Source organism: Mixophyes fleayi, chromosome 8, assembly GCF_038048845.1.
Source record: "Mixophyes fleayi isolate aMixFle1 chromosome 8, aMixFle1.hap1, whole genome shotgun sequence".
Classification (NCBI taxonomy): domain Eukaryota; kingdom Metazoa; phylum Chordata; class Amphibia; order Anura; family Limnodynastidae; genus Mixophyes; species Mixophyes fleayi.
In genome coordinates, this window is record NC_134409.1 from 24,315,536 (window position 1) to 24,336,302 (window position 20,767).

General features: G+C 40.5%; 2 protein-coding genes across 3 annotated transcripts; one reads left to right on the forward strand and one right to left on the reverse strand.

Moving 5' to 3' along the window:
- Positions 1 to 26: 26 nt before the first annotated feature.
- On the forward strand, positions 27 to 2,995 carry IFT25 (intraflagellar transport 25). Its single transcript, XM_075184030.1, has 5 exons — positions 27 to 197; positions 1,219 to 1,325; positions 1,753 to 1,821; positions 1,994 to 2,037; positions 2,512 to 2,995. Exons 1-5 carry the CDS (start codon positions 121 to 123, stop codon positions 2,608 to 2,610), a joined length of 396 nt encoding a protein of 131 aa, XP_075040131.1. The 5' UTR covers positions 27 to 120; the 3' UTR covers positions 2,611 to 2,995.
- Positions 2,996 to 4,025: 1,030 nt separating this feature from the next.
- Positions 4,026 to 20,767, reverse strand: DIO1 (iodothyronine deiodinase 1). 2 transcript variants are annotated; one of them, XM_075182137.1, is made up of 4 exons: positions 20,315 to 20,767; positions 16,068 to 16,211; positions 10,368 to 10,567; positions 4,026 to 5,936 (listed from the first exon to the last, which is right to left on the reverse strand). In XM_075182137.1, the coding sequence occupies exons 1-4, from the start codon at positions 20,703 to 20,705 to the stop codon at positions 5,931 to 5,933; spliced, it is 741 nt and encodes a 246-aa protein (XP_075038238.1). In that variant the 5' UTR covers positions 20,706 to 20,767; the 3' UTR covers positions 4,026 to 5,930. The 2 variants fall into 2 exon arrangements, with proteins under 2 accessions (XP_075038238.1, XP_075038237.1); XM_075182136.1 differs by lacking the exon at positions 4,026 to 5,936 and adding an exon at positions 8,211 to 8,598 and having other exon boundaries at positions 20,315 to 20,764.

Below are 20,767 nucleotides of genomic sequence, written 5' to 3' on the forward strand. Positions count from 1 at the left end.
ACGCACGGACACACGTATTTCCGGCTGGTAAGTCTGCACTTCCGGATGGAGCTCCTGGTTGCTTAGCAACGCCTAATACAGAAAGCCGGAGAGCCTAGGAGAGCTGTAGTGTCCGGTGATATGACCCGGGCGGGGGCGGTGGTGGCTCTGGTAACCTCCAGCGATGAGAGACACCCGGCAGAGCACATCATTGACGGGTGAGCAGCACACAGATTGCTCTAGGGGTCTAGGGTCGGTCCCAGCTGATATAGGTTTGCCCCTGTCAGTGTCCCGGCTGTTATTGGTGCATAGTTACCACCAGCCCCGGGATTACCAGTATTTGCAGACTTACATGGTAATATTGATATATTCATAATCATCACCATCTATTTATATAGCGCCACTGATTCCGCAGCGCTGTACAGAGAACTCATTCACATCAGTCCCTGCCCCTTTGGAGCTTACAGTCTAAATTCCCTAACACACAGACAGAGAGAGATACTAGGGTCAATTTTGACAGCAGCCAATTTACCTACTAATATTTTTTTTTTTGGAGTGTGGGAGGAAACCGGAGCACCTGGAGGAAACCCACGCAAACACGGGGAGAACATACAAACTCCACACAGATAAGGCCATGGTTGGGAATTGAACTCATGACCCCAGTGCTGTGAGGCAGAAGTGCTAACCACTACGCCATTGTATTGAATTATTGTATTGCGATCATATTCTGTGCTCAGGTCATGTTGTGTCCTATGTCTTATAGAGCATAAATATTTTTATATTATTATAATCAATGATTGGGTAGAGGTAGTGTCCTATGGCAATATCAAGTCTGATAGCCTTGCATTATAAGGGCCAGTAGTCTGGCTATGTTGGGTAACTCCAGAGGCTTATGTCTATACAGAGTGTAACAGATTTGTATTATCACCATTTGCAATGTATTCTCATTATGAGCAGGATCTTATATCTGTACAGGGTATTATATAGAAACTACACATCTATATCTGCCCAGCAGCAAAGTGACCCAGGAAATTGCATTCAAAAGTTAAAAAGTGTATCATGAGATAATCTAGATTTATAATTTTGAATTAGGTAAGCAGGCAAACATACAATATCTGTATTTGAAAAAAACACAAACATTTTACTTGTTTTCAAACAAATTTTATAATAGATGTTTGTATTATAGTACTTATGGGCATGTCATGTTGTGTCTTACTGAAGTTCTGCATTTCTTTGTAGGAATCCGGAGACATTCTGGACAACGACAGGAATGTTCCCTCAGGAATTCATCATCAGCATGAGCGGCTTACAAAAGATTGGCAAAATCATAATTGAGAGCTCATTAAGTAAAGGACACAGCTCAATTTTGCACTTTCATATCAATATCACTCAATTTCAACCACATGTACTGTTGTAAACTGTACAATCAGTGATGCTTAGGCCGTGTGTCTCCTTCTTTGATAGAAAACTATACTACCACCCATTGGGACTGCATAGCTGGACAACATGATTGCTCTGTTATAACTCTGTACTACTTAGAGATAACAGCACCAAAATCGCAAACTATTTTTATGCTAATATCATAGAGACCTATGTGGATTCAAGTGTGAATGCCACAGTTGCTTCTGTTATAACCCAGGTTGGCGACCTCTCTCCTTTGATATAATGTTTGAATACTCTTCTACAATTAAGATTCATCTGTTTAATCATATTTAGTTGTGCCACCACAGCTGTTACCTAATTTTTTGTTTTTTTATTCCTCTAATTTTCTAGTAAAGAGTTTACGAATCGAGACAAGTACATCTAAAGAACCAATTAACTTTGAGCGCTGCGTGGAAAGAGGTGAGTGCTGGCATGTTTACAATGCCCTAATGTTTTCTGTGTATATGACTTGAACTGCTTTTCACCATATTTGTACTTGTATTGTACAATTTGTTGTATTTGTATGACTTATTATTCCGTTAGCAAAATCATGACCACAAGCAATGTGTAATGTGATCTCTCTTGTTTCCAGATCTTGAACACGTCGAAGGACAGTTTCAGAACGAGGAGATAATTGTAAGTGTACAATATGTATTTGTTCCTTGGCAAAACCCATGGGCTTTCCCCCCTATCGTGAACAATCAGAATATTGGGGTTCTCTTTGTAAGAATTCTCATAATATTTGACCTGTATTGCTCAGGCTGAGTTATGGGAGCGATACCAGTAGACATTTTCGAAAACCCTTTACTAATTTTCGACACAGGTATTTACTGTGGCACTCTATAAAAAAATGATTATGATATTTAGAAAGTATACTTACCTAATACAGCAGGGAATGACTTACTGATTGTAAAATGCTATTATGATTTCTTATTTCCAGGGCAGGATATTGCTTTATTTGTCTGCAAATTGAAGCCATTCCACACAAATTTGGTTTTGGGGTTCTATCTCTTTACAAACCTATATATAGATGTGGGAAGTGTGATGTTATCTGTATACATCTTAAACACTCTTTAAAACTCTTTTTATCAATCATTATTTTATCCCCAGATGCCTGGAGTTCAAGCGACTCATTTGCGCTTTGTGGTCCTGTGTGGATTTGATCACTTTGTGTCAGTGCGCAGTGTATTGGTGGAAAGTGCAATGTAAACTGCATCATTGTATCTAAGGATTAGTGTATTGGACACTTCCTGCTTTGAGGTACATGTGTCAGTCTGTCTGTGACACCTATCCTCGAAAGGAAATGTCAACATTTTCCTGAAATAATCAGAAAACACGATGGAAGAAAAGTCTAGACCAGTGTTGGCTAACCTGTGATACTCCAGGTGTTGTGAAACTACAAGTCCCAGCATACCTTTCCAGCAATAAGCTGCTATATTTTGGGCAAAGCATGCTGGGACTTGTAGTTTCCCAAACACCTGGAGTGTCACAGGTTAGCCAACACTAGATTTATATAACTATCTACATGTAAATTATTTTTTTGTTATCTATTTTATATGTTGTTGTTTTTTAAATAAAATAACAATTCTCAGTCTATCCTGTGTTGAGGTACATTGTGATTAGTTTCATCTAAGAAGAGCATCACATGCTGCCATACTTGATTTGAGTATGGCTGTGGGGGAGCACTTATTCAGGAGAGAGAATTGCATCCTGTACATCAACACAGCTGTTTATCTGAAGTGCATTGTTTGTAATGGTAGTGCAATTCAAGGGGACAGCCAGGAGGTGGCAGTATCTTAATTCTCTTCTATGACCCACATTATAGATGGCGAGTTAAAGCTGGCTATAAGGAGTAGTGGTAACAGCTGGATACCCACTTGGTTCACACTGAGGCATACTCCATAGGCTATCATAGTAGACAGAATAGTCTAATAAACGGATTGCTGAGCTTTACCAAGTTTATTCAGTAGGTAGTGCTCAATAGGGCTCATTCAATTAAGTGTGAGGTCTCTTTGGAGCCTCTCGTGATGTGCTTCTGTGTGTATTTCCAGTTAAAGTAGCAGCTGCCATTCAAACAGGTGCTCTATTCAAGTGCAAAGACAATTCAACAGGGGGAGAGGTTTCTGTCACACATTTGAGGAGAGCTTGCTGTTGGCCTACACCAGGCCTGTCCAACCTGCGGCCCTCCAGATGTTGTGAAACTACAAGTCCCAGCATGCCCTTCCAGCTATCAACAGGTTGTCTACTGGCAAAGCATGCTGTGGCTTGTAGTTTCACAACACCTGGAGGGCCGCAGGTTGGACAGGCCTGGCCTACATTGTACAGTAATATTTACTGTCAGATCTACTCCTCTTGCCTCTATTATGCTCACATATTGAAAGAGCAAAAACAAGAGCTAAGAGACATTATACTACTGCTTATATGTCTGTTAATTAAATAACTAAAGTACAAATATATTAATATAACAATATCTCAAATATAGCAGTTAATCAGAAATTGTATTTGTACATTAATATCACACAACTGATATATTATTATTATTTGCTACATATAGGCTTTAGTTTTTTCCCACTATTTGAATGTTATTCACTACATTGTCTCCGTTACACATATATTTATCTATTTTAAAAATGTTATACACACACTATGAACAGTCACGTATTTTAATGTAGTACAGATGTGAATTAATTGGCATATTTTATTTGCTACATATGAAATGTATATCTGGGATATCTGATGTGTGAGTAGTTTATATTCTCTATACATAGATTCAATTGCATAAGGAATTATAGCTTGTTATGAAACGCCTAATAAAATTATATTAATTAGATAGGCAGAACCCAACTAATGCATAGGATTATAACATGTTATGTAACAATGTTACTTTATACAATTAATAATTGGATAATAAGTACCTTGATGGGACTGTAAGTTAGAACAGAGTTCTGTGGACAGACTAGAAGACTTTTTGCTAAAGAGATCAGGAGAAGTTAAAATGTGGCAAAGCTAACGCAAGGTTTTGATACTAGGTCATAATATATATCCATGAAATATTGTATTTATTCGTAATGGCAACACAGACCAACATCTAGGGGTAAATGTATCAAGCTGAGAGTTTTACGGCGGGTTTGAAAAACCAATCAGATTCTACCTATCATTTTTTAGTACATTCTACAGAATGATAGTAGAATCTGATTGGTTGCTATAGGCAACATCTCTACTTTTCAAAATCGCCAGAAAACTCTCAGCTTGATACATTTACTGCCAGGTATGTTTGCCTGAATATGTTACTGAAGACCCTCACTTTCTTCAGAAAGGGACAACTGAGCCTTCCCACTGTACATCACCATTATTCTATCTGCTCATCTGTTGACATGTCTACCTGGTAATTCAATTTAATTTTCAAACTAGCGAGTTTCAGACAACACTTTTATGTTATTACCACCCACCTTTTTTTTTTTCACATCTTTTGGAGTATTTATACCCTCTGCAAACAGAGAAGGCTTTGTACAGATAGCGGACAAAACATGGAAATGCCAATATAAGTCACTTATTAGGGCGTTTGGTCACGACGTGTGGCCATTATGTCTGTATGCTCTGGGGCATTGAGTCTACCGATGTCTGGAATTGTGCAGAAGGAATGCAGCACAGATCTACTATAAGACCATAACTCAGCTGACTCATGGTTGATGGTGGTAGAAAATGCTGTCTCTGGTGTTGTTCCAGAATATCCCATAAATTCTTGATTGGGTTCAGATCTGGTGACTCAGAAAGCCATAACATATGGATAACGTCGGTGTCTTGCTCATCAAACCATTAGGCAATCGCATGTACTCTGTGGAAGGAGGAATTATCATCCTGGAAGACACATCTCCCATCAGGATAGAAATGTTGCAACGTGTGGTAAAGATGATCACTGAGTACCATTACGTAGCAATTAGCATTGACATTGTCTCCTAATGGAAGGACTACTCACACCATGCCAGTAAAATATGCCCCATACCATTATGGAACCACCCGAATCCTTAGCTGTTAAAAACAAGTTCTTGAGATTGGTGTCACACGTGTTTGTCAAGAACATGGTGAGGAAAGGTTCATCAGACCGTCTCACCTTCCTTCACTGCTTGGTCGTACATTTCCTGCGCTCTTTGAACCTCTGAATTCTAAAATGAACATTGTTAGGTGTGATGAGTGGTTGATGCTCTGCAGCCTGACTGTAGTATCCTGCAGGACCATTTTTTTGCTGAAACTGGTAGAAATTTTCAGATATTTCATGTGCAGTTAATCCCGTCTTTCCTTTCATGCACAAATGTCACAATCCTGGAGATGGTGCTTCTGCACGCTGTAGCCCTTTGCTGGTGATGTTTTTTTCTTCAGGGTTTCATGTGGACATCTCGTTTAAAAACTACCTCATGACTCCCTGTATCAGACCTTCTAAAAAACGTAATAAACTAATATTCCATGACCTCCCAGCCACTTGGCGTTCAGTGCCAACCTCTACCTCCACATAGTCCAAAATAAGGTTTGGTTCATAGCTGGAATGTAAGAAAAATGAACCACTATTATTATCCTTTATTTAAAAGGTGCCACACGGGGTCCTCAGAGCCATACAGAGTATATAGAAAGACATAACATGGAAAAAAACAGGGCAAAACAGTACAATGGCAATATAGGCACTTTGCTACAATATAGACAGAACAATATAACCAGCACTAAGGAGATAGGAGGGGGATAAACTCTCCTTAAAACATGAGTCATGGGAAGAGGGGGAAATTAAAGGGAGTAAGCCAACACTATCTGAGCATGTACCCAGTATACAGGATCAGAGTCCCTGATTGCGGAACGGACGGAAGACATCGGCAAAGTAGTGGAGAAAGGAGTACACGGGGAAAGCGCCCCTGCTAGTGAGAGCTTACAATCTAAAGGGAGGGGCAGATGTACAGGGGTGAGATGGGGGGAGCAGAGGTGGTTTAGTAGGAGAGCTGTTAGCCTTTGATCAAGAAATGGGTTTTAAGAGACATATTTTATATACATAATAGAAGAGATAAATGTAATCTGATTTGGGAGCCATGGTTTACTTAGAACTCAGGAATCCCAAATGCTTTCTGATCATATTCTTATAAACCTGAATTTCCAAAGACTTCTGTAACATCAGTACTCTCAATAAAGACCTTATCCTTTAAAAATTATACTCTCCTTTTGTTTCTTTAGCTGCTAAATATCTCACAGCTCTTACTTTATACGTCTTCAAACCACAGGTCGCTTCCTAACTCTTATTATCTCCCAAGTTTTCTTTCCTTAAACTTTTAAAAAAAAAATGTGGGTCTCCCAACCCTTCTCACTTCATTTTATGAAATTCTCAAAGTAATATAAATTCATTTGCACAGTTTGAACATGTTCTTTATTTTATATGCTATTTACAAATCCGCATGCTGGACATGTTTTGGTTGCATTGACTTGCAATAAAAATGATTGTTTAAAAAAAAAAATCGACAGCTGTTTCACATGAACCATTAGTTAGTTAAGCTAGTCATAATTATAGGTAGCCCACTAGGACAGTCCATTATTTTTATACATGACTGTGACCATGCTTGGGGTGTTATTTGCTTAATTACTTCCTGACCACACCTTCCAATGGAGCAGTTTCTCAGTCTAGTTGTGTAATATAATACAAGCATATAATTATATGCACATAAATTAATACATTTAATGGCATTCAAAAAATACTACACTTAAAATAAAGGTAGCCTTGTTGTCACCATAGTTTCCTGAGTCATCTAATAGATAAATGTAGGTGAAACAAGCAGTTAATTGGTAGAAAAGTTCTAATTAATTAGGAGGGAGCGGCAAATGTGACAGTAGGCAGTTCTCAGAGTTGATATTTTTACTTTTATAATTTATGCATTTAATTAACAGCAGAAAACGTGCACTGCACTGTCCTGTCATAACTACCACAGTGCTATTGTTTTATATTTGTTTCCGCACCACGTGATCTTGCAATAACAGTCAATGGCGCTTTCAAGCGTTCTCTGAAAACCCACTTCTTCAGACAAGCTTATAATATTCCTCAACCACCCTCTTAACCTCAGTACATTATCTTATTACCACCTGTTATACAACTACCCCTTGATCACCATTGTTGTGTGACAGGATCATTTAGCTTATGAGTCATTTTTACCTTTGCAGTCTGGCTGGGCCAACTGCAAATGTAGACTTAACCTCATGTGTCAAACTCCCATTGTCCATTAGATTGTAAGCTTGCGAGCCGGACCTTCTCACCTCTTTGTCTGTTTTACCTAGTTTGTTTATTAGTTTACTATGTTTGTCCCCAATTGTAAAGCGCTACGGAATATGTTGGCGCTATATAAATAAATGATGATAATCATGATGAGTCAAAAGGAAAGTAAGGCAAAAAAAAAGGAGTGATGTTCTCCGGGACAAACCATGTTACAATGCAAGGGGTGTAAATTAGTTTATTATTTTGCACATGAGTTAAATACTGGCTGTTTTTTCATCTAGCACACAAATACTTGATAGTTTTATTTTTACACTGAAATTTAAAATTGATCTAGGACATGTCCTATCCCAACTATAAATCTGTGCCCTGCCCCAACTATAAATCTGTCCCCCACATTTTAAGTTTACCTCCCCCTCCAATGCAACTTGGTTTTGCCCAGGTGCAAAGTTACTCCTTTTTTATGCTTTGCTCTCCTCAATGACTCAGGCCCTATATGTCTAGTGGTTACACTGGACAAAGTGAACAGAATCACTCAATGCGAACTAATAATAAAAAAAAGTAAAAAAAATACTTTCACATTCAAAAAAAAGAAGTTTTATTTTTGTTTCCAGAACACAGAACACTTCCAATAATTTGCAACTTCAGGTTGAGGCCAGCAGTGCTTTAAGCGGCAACCTTCACACACAAATACATTGTACAGTCCGGTTCTGTGTGTACTACTGTGGCTGTATTACGGCGTTTATTAAAGTCGTCTGTCGTCTGTTTTGGTGATAACATATCCGGTGCTTAGAATTTATTAAGATCGGTTCACTTTGGCTCAGACAGTATCTGGTTCTGAGAATGCATTGTGATGATCTGTAGTAAGATAATGTGGAAGGTAACACCCATTCAGACTATTTCCTTTTCTCAAGAGCATAACGCACCTCTTCTGGCTTGTAGCCCCAGGGACCCATGTTGCCCTATAATTAAAATATCAGATATATTGAATTAAGCAGATTACACAACCTTAGTTGCACCTGTTTCCATACTTTTCTCTCCAATCACTTATCCTCAAGCGCCCACCCAAGGATGACTCATTGTCTTCAGCCTTTACCTTGGGAATACATCAAGATTAAAACATTGCTACATTTTTCTTTCATGTTTCCTTTATACTTTGGAGAACAATTATTCTCTTTTATATTTTAAAATTAGTTTCAGTTTATACTTCTACCTGTCACAATTTTGCACCCCCACAAAAGCCTTGCGCTCTAGGATGCAGCCTAGTCAGCCTATTGGATAATCAGGCACTGGATGTCAAAACTTGACTGTTGAAAATCTACCTATGTGTGCAGCTGTCCGCCAGCTTCATTAACAGGGCATAACGTATTCTATTTGAGCTCCAAGCAATTGTGTGTATTGAATTTGTTACCTACCTGTATCCTGTGGAGCCCAGTTAGTGCAGTCAATCCATAAAATGGGCACTTTTAGATGTATGTGTCAGTGTCTAAACTTACATTTAAAAAAAATGATTATGTTTTATATAATCCACAAACTTTCTTAGTATTTATTGTTAAATAAAATTAAGATATTCTCAATTTAATGACTCTTTAATGTTGCACACGCTGACTTGTAAAACATATAGTGCACATCCAGTATTAGGGGATGGAGACCTAGGCAAGATTCATGTGTCTGTTGGGCTGTGGATTCAGCTGCATGGTCCTTGTGTGTGTGACCAGACTCTTCTCCATGGTCTGTTTTAGTTGTGTTCTTATGAGCTGAATGCACATCGGCATGAGTTCAATTCCCGACCATGGCCTTATCTGTGTGGAGTTTGTATATTCTCCCTGTGTTTGTGTGGGTTTCCTCCGGGTGCTCCGGTTTCCTCCCACACTTCAAAAACATACTGGTAGGTTAATTGGCTGCTAACAAATTGGCCCTAGTCTGTGTGTGTCTGCGTGTCAGGGAATTTAGACTGTAAGCCCCAATGGGGCAGGGACTGATGTGAGTGAGTTCTCTGTACAGCGCTGCGGAATTGGTGGTGCTATATAAATAAATGGTAATAATAATAATAATGTGACAAATTCCCATGTAGTACCCTAAAGCTGAATTGGCAAATTGGCATCTGATTTTTGTAGCAGGTTTTCCTCAAAACCAATCCCCTGTACATCCAAATTCCAGAACTATGAAGTAACAGAGGCCTGATTCATTAAGGATCTTAAATTAAGAAGTTTCTTATTTCAGTCTCCTGGACAAAACCATGTTACAATGCAAGGGGTGCAAATTCGTTTTCTGTTTTGTACATAAGTTAAATACTGACTATTTTTTCATGCATTGTAACATGGTTTTGTCCAGGAGACTTAAACAAGAAACTTCTTAATTTAAGATCCTTAATGAATCAGGCCCCCAGATTGCTCATTTTCAGAATACTGTAAATATTAGACGTTTGTTCGGACATACTTGCTTTTCGAGTAGTCTACTATTTTTCAAGCCTGTCGCCTCCATTATTACTGCAGTCATTACCTCTCAGATACTCAGCAGTCCAAATGTTTATTAAAAAAAAAATGAGGGGTCTACTTATTAAGTGAGATAGGCCCTTTATCCTGTGAAAAGGGGATGTTTGTAGGATTTAGGGCTTCTCCCTGAATATCAAAGCCCCAAACCGGTTACGGCTAACACCTGATATCTCAGACGGGAAGCCATCACTGGGGGCATGACACTGTGTAATGTGTTATATCTTGTAGCGAGTCACCTTATATATGACTTTGCCTTCTTGCAGGATGTACAGCCTCTCCGGCAGAGCTGCATACTTAGCACTGCACAGGTTCTGCATAGTGTCTAACACCACAGGGCAAGAAGGCAGCTCCTCCAGCAGACGTTTGGCTGCAGCAAGCCGGTCCTGGATGCTCCTATGCTTCTTTATAGATATATTGTTTTTCAAAGCCCATCCATCTACAAACAGAAAAATAAACCAAGTCACAGATTATTAGCAGTCAGAATGTCATAACTCAATGGATCCCAAACTCTTTCAGTTCGAGGCACCCTTAGGGTCTCCATAAGTTTTTCAAGGCACCCCTAAGCCAAACTAATTACCAAGTACTCCCCAGCCTTGCTTATTATTATTATTATCTTTAATTTATAAGGCGCCACAAAGGGTCTTCAGTGCTGTACATGACATATACAGAAAACAGTGACCCATGACACAACATGATACAGAAAGAAACCAATAAAGCAAAAACAAAAACACATACACACAGGTAACATGGTAATGCAATCAAATTATATCTGAGACAATGTGTGAAAGTGATAGCAGTAATCAGCTAGAAGTAGGCCGAAGCTTAAGAAAACTGGGCAAAGGAAGCTGGCCAAGGGGTATAGAGGGTGATGGAACAGTAGAAGGAGCACACAAGGAAAGTGGGCCCTGCTCCTGAGAGCTTACATCCTAAAGGAAAGGGAGAGACACAAATAGGGTTGTACTAACTGGGGAAGAGAGCCGGTACAAGGGAGTTAGGAGGAGGACTGATAGACTTGAATAAAGAAATGAGTCTTAAGGGCACGCTTGAAGCCTTTGAGAGTAGATGCTAACCTGATGGAACGTGGAAGATCATTCCACAGCTGGGGAGCAGCCTGGGCAAAGTCCTGGAGATGGGAGTGAGAAGAGGTGATCAGTGAAGTAGTGAGACAGCGGTCACAGGCAGAGAAGAGGGGATGGCTAGGAGTGTAGGTAGAGATGAGATTGGAGATGTAGGGAGGGGAGGATTGATTAAGAGCTTTAAAGGTGAGGGTGAGGAGTTTAAATTTAATTCTGTAGGCCAATATAGTGACTGATGGAGGGAGACAGCAGAGATAGAGCGGCGGGAGAGAAAAATGAGGCGGGCAGCAGCATTGAGGATAGACTTTAGAGGGTCAAAGTGAGAGTCAAGTACGCCAGAGAGAGGTTACAGTAGTCAAGGCGAGAGATAACAAGCGAGTGAACAAGGGTTTTCGGAGCTTCCGTGGTGAGAAAGGGGCGCATCTTGGTAAGTACCAACGGCGGTGGCACCCCTGTGAGATCGCTGTTGTACCCCAGGGAGCCGTGGCACAGTTTGGGAACCACTGCGCACAACTACATCTTGTTGTCTCCTCATAACAGTTCTGCAACTTGCTAATCAGTTTGTCCAAATTTTGCTTAATGATTACACCCTCTGGAGAATCAGACAATTGTCAGTAGCTTTAGAAAAGCAGCATCAGTCACTGGCCCTCATTCTTCAGGGATTGTTCTAGGAGGACATATGTATGCTGGTATTTGTGAAGGTGACTTTGATGTGAGGTGTGACTTATCAGTGACCTCTGAGTATTCTAATCTTCATATTGCTTCTGTTCTATGTATAGTATACTTGTTATATTTACAGCCAACTTACTTAGCCATATAGTGACTTACAATCTTTGAAGTTCAACAGGTTTGTTTTTTTTCCATTGTACAAATTGGCCACATTTTCGGCCTAACTCATTCTTTTTATATCATTCAGTACTTTAATCAACTTAAAACCCACTGTTTATGTACTTATGGTACACATAAGTGTAACTTGAGTTCACTCAGACTATATACATTACTTGTCACCTCGGCTGTTTTTTTTGTTTTTTTTTAGTAAGCATTTTTATTGGGTTTTACAAAGGTATATACAGCATAACAGGTTATGAGATGCACGATGGAGCCAGGCTCACATGATGAAGACATCACTTGTAGGACCAAGACACAGAAAACGTACATACATGTAAAGCCTAGAGAGAGGCAAGCAACATTACGCACGATTGATATTGCAATGGGAGTAAAGTAAGTGAGGGAAAAAAGAGAAGATAGACAACAAGAGGGAAGAGGAGGGAGTAAGGGGGAAGTCGCTGTTCACTATAGAATATATTGATGTAAGTGAGTGTCATGAGCGGAATATCGACCATGTAGAGGATCAAAAGATCAAAACGCCAAGGGCGGGGGGGAGCCATGTTATACGGTCCACGGGCTCCAAACCTGAGTAAATGGGACAGGAGTGTGACGTAATGTGCACGTAATATAATCCATATGACCTGTCACATGCAGTTGATAATGGAAGGAAGAGAAGGGGGTTCTGGGTTTTTCCAAAATAATGCATCTGACATCTCACTGCACTGAGTATGTGTGTGATTAGTTTTTGAGTGTGTTTAGGGATGTTGAGCAAGGAATTAGGCAGTAAGGAATAGGACAGAGAAGCAGGAGGAGATACTTCAATACCTCAGCTGGTATTTAATGCACTGAACGGCACAAAAACACATTTTTCCTCCACTTGTCATTAGTGGGCACATACTTAGGCCATATATTGTTATCTCAACTGGTGTCATTTTTACAAACCACCCACTGTTCTTATTTGCTATTTGCTCATTACACTAAAATACTTTTGACAACTTCTCTTCAGAAACTGCTTAAGAAGTGGCATGAACTTGTGATTATGAAGAAACAAATCTTCCCAAGGACTTCCCATCTGGTGGCCTGCATATAGCATGACATCCCATCTGATGGCCAGTGTATATCCGGACATCCCATGTGGTGGCCAATGTATAGCAGAATATCCCATCTGGTGTCCTGCATATAGCAGGACTTCCCATCTGATGGCCAGTGCATATCAGGAAATCCCATCTGGTGGACAATGTATAGCAGGACATCCCATCTGGTGGCCAATGTATAGCAGGACTTCCCATCTGGTGGCCAGTGTATAGCAGGACTTCCCTTCTGGTGGTCAGTGTATAGCAGGACATCCCATCTGGTGGTCAGTATATAGAAGGACATCCCATCTGGTGGCCAGTGTATAGGAAGACGTCCCATCTGGTGGTCAGTATATAGCAGGATTTCCCATCGGGTGGCCAGTATATATAAGGACATCCCATGTGGTGGCCAGTGTATAGCAGGACATCCCATCTGGTGGTCAGTATATAGAAGGACGTCCCATCTGGTGGCCAGTGTATAGGAAGACGTCCCATCTGGTGGCCAGTGTATAGCAGGATGTCCCATCTGGTGGTCAGTATATACCAGGATTTCCCATCGGGTGGCCAGTGTATAGCAGGACTTCTTCCCAACTGATGGCCAATAGCAGGACTTCCCATCTGGTGGCTAGTGTATAGCAGGACTTCCCAACCGATGGAGAGTGTATAGCAGGACTTCTTCCCAACTGATGGCCAATAGCAGGACTTCCCATCTGGTGGCCAGTGTATAGCAGGACTTACAAAAGGTCACTACTTACGCCTCCTGCTTGTTGCTGGAGGAAGAGCTCCTGGTACATTATTGTGCTTTTGGGTTTCTGGGCGGTGGAGGGGGGAGTTATGACTGAATAATGGGCTACTTCTAAGAAAAAAACCAGACCAGACCAGAACGTCAGAAGGGAGGACTGACAATTGTTCAAAGTGGGCTGTGTACATTCAGTCTTCTATAGGCAAAACAGCCCATTACCAAGCTTTGGACTCCAATAAAAAATGCAGTAGTGCTTCGGTGACTTCTAATTTTTGTCAAGGACCTACCTGTATATTTGTTTACAACCATAACTTTTAGAGCAGTCATAAGCAACCTGATGTACTTTGGGGGACCACATGAGTGGCCATCTAGCCCTCAAAGGGACCACAATTTATCTTTATTCTGAGTAATAATTTAAAATGATACATTTAATCAAAGAAAGAGACATCTATGTGTAATAACATATAAGTAGTCATTTTAAACAAGTGTTACAAGCTATAACAGACACATCTGACAATAAAGCAGGAAGGATCTGGGGGGCGCAAGTGAAGGATCAAAGTGCAGCGTGCGCCATAGAGGCGCTTGTTGCCCATCACTGTTTAATAGAGACATATATGTTCATACTTCTGGAGAGTTTGATATTTTTGGTTTCAAGTGGTGGCAGGAAGAGGTTAGACAAGTCAAAAACAATTTAAAAAAGGGAGAAGAAAAGGCCATAGTGCAGTGGTTCCCAAACTGTGGGCTGCGGCTCCATGGGGTGACGCGGCCAGGGCTGATGGTAAGCTGGGTAAGCACGGAGGGGTACTATTTGGTAATTATTTTGGCTTAGGGGTGCCTTGAAAAAATTATGGAGATCCTAAGGGTGCCTCGAACTGAGAAACTTTGATATCCACTGCCATAGTGTATTCCTTACCAGTATTTCCTATCTGACACACAACAAGGCATCCACCAATGTCCGCTCTTTCTCCTATTGGGAAGATAGTCCCACTATATGAAAAGGGTATATTTACATTTTTCTACAACTTTCCTGTTTGCCCAATTAACTTGTAAGGCTGTGCTTTTAGCACCTAACACCTGGTAAGTGGAAGGCTTAATGTTATACAATATATAAAATGATTACTCAAGTTACAGTAGACTACTTTTGCTTGTTGGATGACCATGCTCTGAATTGGTTAACTATAAGCTTAGCTCCTGCTGACCTGCCCATTCCTTAATTATATGTTGAGCCATGTTGGGCGAAGTTGTATATGGTGCTACATACACTAATTAGGAGGTAAATATCTGCTCTCATTAACACCTTCTCCTCATAAACCTATGACTAAGTCAGAAGATACTGTCCTTCTTGCCCCTTTCAATCTGCCTCTGACTTAAGCCTTGTCTCCCTTCTTATAGCCACCTCTCACTCGCACTTTAAAGACTTCTCCTGTTCAATGTTGTCTACCATACCCCCACCCAGTGCTACTCCCTCTGGATGTTCTACCTGCTACAATACCAGCCTCCAGTCCTACTGGCTCCTATTTTCTCAGCATTACCCTCTTCTGAGGGTATATTTACTAAACTGCGGGTTGGAAAAAGTGGAGATGTTGCCTAGAGCAACCAATCAGATTCTAGTTATCATTTATTTAGTACATTCTACAAAATGACTGCTAGAATCTGATTGGTTGCTATAGGCAACATCTCCACTTTCTCAAACTGCAGTTTAGTAAATATACCTCCTAGACTGTACGCTCTCATGAGCAGGGCCCTCTCGACCCTCTCTCAAGTCTGCATCTTCTTTGTCAACTTGTATCTACTTGGTCTGTTTTTACAAAAAGGTAGATTTTTCTATTAGTCTATTACTTTCATTATTTAACTTGTACTAAAAAAATCCAGAATGTGATTGGATGGGTTACAGCACATTTGTGGATATGTCAACAATTTTTTGTTTTTAAAGAACCATATATCTTATTGCTGGTGTAAAGGAGGTGCCCGTGACCCTAACAATCCTTTGGAGTAGGTTTACTTGTGCTGGAGACCAGGCAGAGGAAGGAATGTCTACAGGTACTCAGGGTACCAGGGCTATACTTTAGGCAAGCAGGTTAATTTACAGTAAGGCTGTGTGCTGCTGTTATATCATGTCTGAGAAAGGAAAGTGTCAGTTGCTTTGTTTGAAATCCCAGTGAAATTGTACATTGCTTAAAACCGAGAACACAACCTGGGATCTGATTGTTTTCATACCTTCTGCATGAGCCTCATCAATGTAGATGATCAAAAAATCTGCCACAGAGCTGAAATCCTGTACAAGCTTGTTAAACTCGTTGAGACTGAAGAGGAACGGAGGTCATGTACAGCTTCCAAATGTGAGGACCAAGGGACGCTGACCTGAAACAAGTAACATATCAAGATTGTTTACTGCATAAAAGCACATATTTGTTTCAAGGAAATAATTTTGTTTTAATATTTAATATATATTTTTCAATATATTTTTATTCCCAGACAAGCTATCCTAGTACATCATAATAGTTATATAGATTGTTAAAAGCTGGCTTTCTGCTTTCAGAGCAGGAGAGTCCTCTGGGACAGTCTCATCTGTGTCTCGCATCAACTCCACCTCAAACTCAAAATTCAGTTTTTGGTGGAGTTCCATAAATTGAACATTAATGTATAATATTGGCTGAAGTTTGTGTTCAACCCAATCCAGCAGCTCCCCCAATGTCTGTCAAGGGGCACCTTGTTCCTGTAGGCAGTATGTTGTCAGTGGAGGTCTCTCTGCGGGAGGGAGTACTGTTCCCTAACGTCTAACCCAGCCCAGGGATAATCTCCTAGCTCCTCCCAAGGTATGCTGTCATACAGACATCATCATCATTTATTTATTTATATATATATATATATATATCGCCACTAATTCTGCAGCGCTGTACAGAAAACTCACTCACATCAGTACCTGCCCCATTGGAGCTTACAGTCTAAATTCCCTAACATAAACACACAAACTAGGATCAATTTGATAGCAGGCAATTTACCTACCAGTATGTTTTTGGAGTGTGGGAGGAAACCGGAGTACCCATAGGAAACCCACGCAAACATGGGGAGAACATATAAAATCCACACAGATAAGGCCATGGTCAGGAATCAAATGCATGACCCCAGTGCTGTGAGGCAGAAGTGCTAACCGCTAAGCCACCATGCTGCCCAATGACTACAGTATGTTATCCACTGCAATATGCTGTCACCAGGCTGAAGAGTATAACTTACTAAGGCAGACAACTACAGGTAATATTTTGCATTAGTGTTCATCTTATGGAATTTTCAGTGTGGACTGAATTACTATTTAAGGTAAAACATACTTCAGTTTGGGCTGAATGTAGGGTAGGCAGCAGTTTTCAATGTAAATGTAAAATTACAGCTGCAAAATTGTGGCCTTTCATGTATTTTGAGTTGCGGATATATTAAAATGCAGTGTAAATAGGAGGGTGCATTAAGATTATAAATGTAATCTTGATGGAGCTAGATTAAAGATATGGCAGTCATCATTGTTACATTAATAATGATGATTGACATTTTAAGAATAGAATGATTGAAAAATACAACAAATTGTGTGCCCTAAGACCCCTTTCCCAATGTTATAGCCTGCGCTGGTTACCACTGAAACAAGGGGACAACGAGCATGGATTCCCCCTGCCAGAAGTGGCAACCAGCACGCCATTAGAATAGGATTACCATTCTAATTTCCAGACCTAACCGCTCATCCTTATTAAGTTATGATTACCCACACACAATACAATAGCATGGCCTCAGTGCAAAGCATATGTGTGAAGTCATTAGGCTCTGGTTATGTCATCATTGTGAAAAAGGACCGAAAGCTTCAAGAGAGCGCAGTCAAAGAAGTGGCAGACACAAGACTCTGAGTTTGCTCACAGCCTGCACAAGGATAATCTAAAAGGATGTATAGCATATTATAGAATATTAATATGACTGTTCTAGGCACAATTTAAGCGAAGAAAAAATTTGACGTTACAGTCTCTTTAAGGAAATTCACTAAGAGGCTTTACAAAACAATTTTGTTATGGTAATGTGTTTTGCATATAATTGTCGCTTTCCTAGATTCTGGCTCCCAGTGCAAGGGTGTGCCTAACCGTATTGCTGCCTGAGGGCTGAAATCGTACAGTAAAGATATGACAAGCAATACACATACAGTAGAAGGCATGGTTTGGGTGGGTTCTGGGCTGTCAGTTCTGTCTTCACCTCCAGATATTACTTCTACTTTCACTTACTGAGAACTGCTGGCTTTACAGGATAATATATCATTTACATATTGTGATTGTCACTGCAAGACCATGTTAGAATGCAAATTAGTTTATTATTTTGCACATAAGTTAAATACTGTCTGTTTACCCATGTAGCACACAATACTTGATAGCTTTATTTTTACACTGACATTTGCAGTTGATCTTGCCCTACCTCGATTATAAATATGTCCCCACATTTTAAATTTACCCCCGCTCCAATGCAACATGGTTGTGCCAAGGTGAAAAGTTACTCTTTTTTTTTTTGCTTTACTTTCCTTAATAAATCAGGCCCACTATATTTAATCACAGTAGTATCTCGACGACCAATAATAAGAAATAAATCACATCACTGATGAACACAATAGGGCGGTGTATGCATGTGCCGTTTGCCCTGTCGTGGTGATAGTAACTATCAGCCTGATTCACATAGCACTAGCAGCATTATAATCCACTGGCCACAGGTGCAGGGCTGGCGTAACTCGTTAAGCCTGGTAAGCGCCTAAATGTTCTTTTCTTTGTGCACGGGTGCTGTGCCACATCAACTTCCGAGTTCCTGCTCTGCGGATAACAGAGAAGGTATCAGAAGAAGTAAGGAGATATTGGGGAGCTGAGCATACGCATGCGCTTCACAGCGCATGCGCCAACCGGCGGGCAGGAGGGGTGCAGCACCGGCCCTGCACAGGTGGTAACTAAATCAGTATGTGGCTGTGAACACAGATCATGGATGCACTCTCGCACCACCACTGTTGCGGAGCAACACTCAACAGAAATATTCCACATACTTTGTGAATAGGTGTATCGTGGACTATCTGTCTCTATGTTACTGCACAATTATTAGCACTTGCTCTAAGGCTCATTTATGAACCACACTGTTTCTTTATTTGTGCAAGTGTGCCTACTTGTCTAGTAAGCGTATTTCAGAATGCATGCCCACTTCACGGTCCTTGGAACTGCCTCCGGAAACTCAATCTGTGCCTAGCTTTGTGGATCCCCCTGAAAACGAGCATGGTGGAAACAGTAATATGTTACTTCAAAGTCCAAACTAGTAACACTTTTGGACCACCCAGGTTGGTGCTGGAATCTCCAGAGCACCTCTGCCCTCAATTTGCACATGCGCCAATTCCCTATACTCCTGTGCTTGTTCCGATAAATTAGAGTGGTGACTAGGAACAGAAGGGGCATGTCGCCCACACCACTATTTTTTTTTCTTTTGCTATGGGCTGAATTGGGACTGTCTTTATTACATGTGTCACCTTTGCTTAAATGAGTACAGTGGTCAAGTTGGTCCTAGTAAAGCGCTTTCCACAAAACTTTCAATGGAAGGTGCAAAACACACCTCATTTAAAGTATTGTATAATACCTTATCTCCTACACCTCAGAAGTGATGAAAAATGCAGGTACTTTTGCTGAGAAAATGAATGCCCTTCTTTATCTCCTTTAAATAATGTTGTCCCACAAAACAACACAAACATTTGCACACCCACAGATGCTGCCAAAAATAGAAACCACAAAACAGTATTTACACTCTCGTAAATGAGCCTTGCTGAGTCACAGAGCCACGTGGCAGGCCTATTTGCGATACAGGTAAACTAATTGAGGGATGCGGTGGGACCTTGTAAAACATTTCTTAGTTTGAAGGAAAATTGTTTCATGGACCTCCTAAATAAATGTTATTCTCCCATAGTCCTCTCTTCCCCGTTTAGCAGAATGACATCTGCCAACTGGAATAGCTTTCTAATTTGATGTCAATGACTCCTAAACATTTTTCTTTAGAAAACAATGAGTAAGCCGTATGAGTGGGCAGCATCTATCGAATTATGAACCCTCTGGGACAGAATATCCACAGTTCTGCTAGTTTAGGGAAATGAGGGATACAAAAAATAAACTAAATTATATATATATCAATCACCTTTTAATTTTCCAGCATTTTTTGGGGCTGATAAAATGTGAAGTAGTGACTATTCATTGAATAACATCAATTATTAATATAACACTAATTATTAATATAATAGTGTTATGAATTGTTTTATCCAAACATTGTGACATTTTTCACCACGCAAAGCTACAGACTGTACAGATTTCTGTACTACCTCTTGTTGCAGACTGTTTTTTGCCATTTATTCCACCTGTTAATAAATATCCCCAGTATATGTCAGACAACGCCATCATATGTGTACATGAATGTTCTTACGGTACCTCGGAAATAGTCCCAAATGTGATGTAGTTCACCGTCTAGGTCCACCACCGGTGTGTTGGGCGCTGTTCTTCCCAAGAACGCTTCATCTTCCAGCCGAAGCCACATGATTTGCAGGATAGACCACAGGAATTTGAATGTGAAAACTGTGGGTCCCCAATCTTCATATTGAAACTTTGGGACGTGGCCTTCTGTCATCTGAAAATGAGATTTCAGCAAAGCCTTCATGGTCTGTGGGAAGAGGAACATGAGGAGTCTGCCCACAGCAACATATATTAAGAGAGAGCAAAAGATCAGAGCCTTCTGCACATAAGATGCTGTGGTCTTTATCAGCCGGACACACACCTCCATTCTGGATAAACCCAACTGGGAACTGTGGAACTCAAAGCTCATGCAGGGTTATTTTGTTAGTGGCTCCGCCTGCTTCATGGGGATAGTCCCCTGGGGGAACTATG